General features: G+C 31.2%; 1 protein-coding gene across 1 annotated transcript; it reads right to left on the reverse strand.

Annotated features, from left to right (window-relative positions):
- Positions 1–1,159: 1,159 nt before the first annotated feature.
- On the reverse strand, positions 1,160–3,120 carry LOC131611913 (probable polygalacturonase). The gene is made up of 6 exons (XM_058883745.1): positions 3,091–3,120; positions 2,668–2,991; positions 2,459–2,579; positions 2,199–2,373; positions 1,948–2,018; positions 1,160–1,851 (listed from the first exon to the last, which is right to left on the reverse strand). The coding sequence occupies exons 1-6, from the start codon at positions 3,118–3,120 to the stop codon at positions 1,160–1,162; spliced, it is 1,413 nt and encodes a 470-aa protein (XP_058739728.1).
- Between the last annotated feature and the right edge of the window lie 1,929 nt (positions 3,121–5,049).

Here is a 5,049-nt window from a genome sequence, read left to right on the forward strand (position 1 = left end):
TTTAAGACCAGTTAATCTTAAGAGCCAAAATCGATTTTTCAAGAATATCGCACTATTGATAGTAATAACAACGACATGACACCAATACAAATCCTTCCTCACAAGCAGTTTTTACTCACAAGGCACTAAGACAACTTTGGTGAAAGAAACATATATATATATATATATATATATATATATATATATATATATATATATATATATATATATATATATATATATATATATATATATATATATATATATATATATATATATATATATATATATATAGAGCTTTCAAACTTCCTCTGTTTCATAATTTTGAGGCTTTCAAGTTCCTTTGCCAGATACGCTGATCATATAAGCACTTCAATAGAACTTTGAGTCTCCAACTTGGTGAAGCTTGAGATGTCTTCAAGTTAATCACGATCATTAGAGAGTTGAAAAATTATTACCACCTACTTCAGTTATCATTAGTGTGGTCGTCATCAATACACTTAGGAAGATTCTTGCAAAATCATCAGTTTCAGTTTCATACCTGAATGCACATAGATTCATAGGGTCTAGTTTTCCTTCAAAGGCGTCCTTTTTTGCTTCGCCACCCTCCTTAGGATAAGGTGTCCTTGAGAGAACACGGGGGAGCTCTTTGACCTAGTTTACCCTTACGTTGTCCAATACTTGTCTAAAGCTCCTCACCAAAACTCTATCACAAACTCTACTTCGTCATTGGTTTGAGGATGCTCCACAAAGGTGAAATGTTGAATTGTGCACAAGTCATTCAACAGATCACAAAATCTTCTATTTGTGAGTTGTGTCTTGTTGTTTGTTACTATGACCTCTCAGATGTCAAACCCGGTAAGAATGTTTCTTTTGAAGAAACAAAGGATGTTGTGACATGTTAATCTTTCCATTAACAAATTAAAATTGACAGCGCATTTTTTTTTACGAACGCTCCAGTTGTGCCCCTCATTTCAATCTAATACAAAATTATTTTCTTCTGCTTAAAAAACATTAATATGTTTAATTTGTGTAAAATGACTGAATCGAGTGTATAGGACTTAAAAGAGTAGTTTATAACCTACTAAATATTGTTATATTATTCATTACAAAAGAAAACAATCATGGCTTCCATAACAAAAACACTATATAATAGTGATTATCATTAGAAGATGCTACTCTAAAAGGAACAAGTCTTGAACTGAACATTTTCAATGGGCAATTTGTCACTTGGATAAGCACAATCCAATTTATCTTTCTCTGGCAGCAATTCACAAGGCTGAGGACTCACATTGCTTGAAACTCCAGCAACATCAGTACAATTCCATGGAAGTTTCTTCTTTGAGCCCTCTTCACTCATTTCAATAGTCACATTAGAAACACATATTCCAGTAAAAGGGTCATTAGAAATCCCTTCAAGTTTACCTGCAAATGTCACATTCTTAGCAGTAACATCTCTAAAATTTATTCCACTGATTTCTGGCAGCGCTTTTGGATCAAAACCCTTATCAGCATGTTGTCCATAAGACCCTGCCATCCAAAACACGTATTTCATTGTGTTCAAATTCATTCCTTTAATAAAAATGTCCTTCACAAATGCGCCTCTACCGACAGCAGTTTTGACTCTAACCGCTGATTGTGTTGAGATAGCAGTTATGTCTTCAGCTCTTACATCTTGGATTCCACCTGACATTTCACTCCCTAACGCAATCATAGCACTATCAGGTGATATACATGTTAACCTTCTTATGATTATTTGTTGTGATGGTTTTCCAAATTTGATTCCATATTGATCCCATCCACTTTTTATTGCAATACAATCATCGCCAGATACAATGTAGTTGTCTTCAATCCTAACGCTCGTTGATGAATCTATACACAATGTGAACTTGTGTTACTGTTCATACTCTCTTTGCTTCAAAAGTTGGAGAAATTATATATGCATATAATGGAAGAAAAATGCATTACCTGGGTCTATTCCATCTGTGTTTGGAGAGTCTATTGGTGCAAGAATTGTAAGTCCATTTATGATAATGTTACTGATGAAATAGACAAATTATCAGAATCTAGGAAGCAAGGACACAGACACGGACATCAGACACAACTCCACCAACACGGCCCTTTTTCAGAGGTGACTGTGTTACACAGATCAGAATAATGAAATAATATAATGCATTATTAGGGTTGTGAAAAAAAATGAAAATGGTGTCTCATCAAACCTGCTATAAATTGGATGGACAAACCAAGATGGAGAGTTTATCAAAGTGAGATTTGAAATCTGTATTTGATCAGTGTACATAATTTCAATCATGTATGGCCTAGTAAGTTTCAATTGATCTGCCTTGAACTTTTTCCACCAATAAGATCCTTGTCCATCAATTGTCCCATTGTTACCTTATGAGAAATTTCCAATGGGTCAAATTCAAAAACCACTTCCTCATTTTAACATAATCATTACAATCTTAAATAAAATGGTTACCAGTAATTATAACATCAGTGAGGTTAGTTCCGAAAATGAGACTGCTAAACCTTCCATCAGGTGCATCTCTTCCTCTTCCATAAGAAGGTAATACAGGAAGTTGAGGCCATTCTGATTCATCCTATGTATATCATGAAAATTAAATTATCATAAAGTTTTCCAAATTAATGCAGCAAAATAAAGTTCATCATATAATGCATAATATATACCTGAGATGCAAGAATGACAGCATCTTTTTGGAGAAAAAGTGTGAAATGGCTAGTAAGATTGAAGCTTCCGGTTAACCATTTACCAGGTGGAACAATGAGTAGTGCACCACCGTCATTTGAATATTGGCTAAGTTTTGATATTGCTGAATTGAAAGCCTTTGTGTTTGAGGTTTTGCCATCACCAACAGCTCCAAAATCTGTCAAAACTGCACTGTGTTTTCTGCAATTGATAGCAGGGTAATCAAAGCTGGCCAGTTTAGAATTTTGCACTCTGCATTCTGCTAGTGATCCCAATATCACAGCTATAGAGATCACAAAGATAATCTGCACCAAAAAATATAGTTAGTATATTTACAAAACCAAGAAGAAATATTTATTTTCTTAGACAAAAATATGCTAAAAATTATGCACAGAGAAAATTACATAGGAATTTTGGAATCTTGGACTCTTCATGATATATAAGACTGTTCAAGTTCAATTGAGGAGAAAACAGAAACATATGTCGATATATATAGAGAATATAATTATAACTTAATGTCCATCTTGAAATTTTTTATTTTTTTTTACTGAAATGTCCATCTTGGGTATAATTTAAAATCTTTTATTTGAATATAATTTTTTACCAAAGAATAAAGATTTTTTTGAAATAAAGAATCATGCATAAGTAATTATTAAAAATATTTCGGGATTGCAATGAAAACAGAAATGGTAAAAGTAATTAATACACGATAATCAATTAAAAACATTATTTTTTTTAGTAATTAATACATGGTAATTAGGATTAATGCATGGTAATTAGTTTAAAAGATAATTTTATTCTTCGATTGGAACCACTTACTTTACAAAAAATAAAATTTCCAAATTTAAATAAAAAGAAATTTTTAAATTTCAAGTTGATTGGACTTGTAAATGTTAAAAACACTGAGGGTGACAATAAAATCTATTAAGACAAAATACATCACATTTATCCTTAAAACAAAAAATTATTTAAAAAATTGGACTCAATCCATCAATTTTATCATATGAATGGATCCAATCCATCCATTTCTTTTAAAAATTTAATGATCATATTTTATTATTATTTATTTTTAAGGTGAAAATGAATCGAGTCGAGTTGAACTGGTCTCAATTAGAGTCAACTCGATAAGAAGTGGTTCAACACGAAAATCGACTCGAGTTCGATACGATTTTTTTTTAAGTTTCAACTCGACTTATTTTAAATTCACGAACAGCTTAATTTAACTCGTTAAGTTCAACTCGCTTATTTCAGGGACTTAAAAGTCATTTTCACTACTACAAAATACACCTATTGTAACGGTTATTACCTTGACTATTCGATTAACCGAAGTAATATCTCTTATTTAGGCGCTTGCATTTTTTTATTACCTTGACTTTTCACTACGGTCTATACTAATAATTGTGGTGATATGTTAAGGTTTACCAACTTCGTATTCCAGCACCAACATTTTTCCTTTTTTCTATACAAAAATGGATGTGTCCCTCAATTTCTATAGTTATATAAAAATTTTAAAATAATTTTCACCACACTCATTTCTAATAATAACCTTATTGAAAAGTGGCGTTCTGAAACTCAAAAAGAGTTTATTTTCACAGAGTTAAGCTTTTAAAGAAAGTCACAACTTTTACAATCTCCGATACGCTTTGTGTGCAATATATTCATTCATTTATCTTATATCTTGAAAATTTTGGCATTAAAGATCAATGTTAAGATGCAAAATTATCGTTTACTTGAAAAAGTGAACCTTAAATTTAATCTTTAAACCAAGTTTTTTAATATACATTTAAGAAATTGGTGAATGACTCACTTGTTTAGTTTTAAAATTAATATTGTTTCACCACGGTTGTATTTGTCAACCATTGTAACATATTTATTTAAACTAAAATATGTTTCACTACGATTGGTCTATTCAACTGTGGTAAAATGTGTTTATTTAAAATTAAAACAAAATAGGTTTAGTTTATTTCCTTCATAACACAAGTGCCCTAGCGAATGAACAAACCAAAACGATATCGAATGAACACACGAAAGCAAGTCCAAACTCTAAACTTCATAACCATTCATTTCTTGGAATCAAGGGGTGGAACATCCAAACTTCTAAAAGTGTACACGAAAATCATTTCTTGGCTTCTTCCCCTTCTTCGAGTTACAATATGTTTTCTATTTCACCACCTTTATCACCATTCATGTTGAATTTTAGGTTTTTATATTGTTAAATGTTATATGTTGTTGTGATTGAGTGATATTGAGATTGTTTTTACTGTTGTTGAGAATGTTATATATTGTTGTGATTGAGTGATGTTGAGATTGTTTCATTCTTATTCTGTTGTTGTATTGTCAAATATTGTATAGTTAAATAATTC

This window comes from Vicia villosa, linkage group LG1, assembly GCF_029867415.1.
Source record: "Vicia villosa cultivar HV-30 ecotype Madison, WI linkage group LG1, Vvil1.0, whole genome shotgun sequence".
Taxonomy (NCBI): domain Eukaryota; kingdom Viridiplantae; phylum Streptophyta; class Magnoliopsida; order Fabales; family Fabaceae; genus Vicia; species Vicia villosa.

What these genes read in the sequence shown, in the direction of transcription:
- LOC131611913 (XM_058883745.1), bottom strand. Translation starts at nt 3,120, where the DNA reads ATGAAGAGTCCAAGATTCCAAAATTCCTAT. An exon ending in GTCCATCCAATTTATAGCAG is followed by an intron (nt 2,019 to 2,198) that starts GTTTGATGAGAC and finishes CTATTTCATCAG; the next exon opens with TAACATTATCATAAATGGAC. An exon ending in CACAGATGGAATAGACCCAG is followed by an intron (nt 1,852 to 1,947) that starts GTAATGCATTTT and finishes CATTGTGTATAG; the next exon opens with ATTCATCAACGAGCGTTAGG.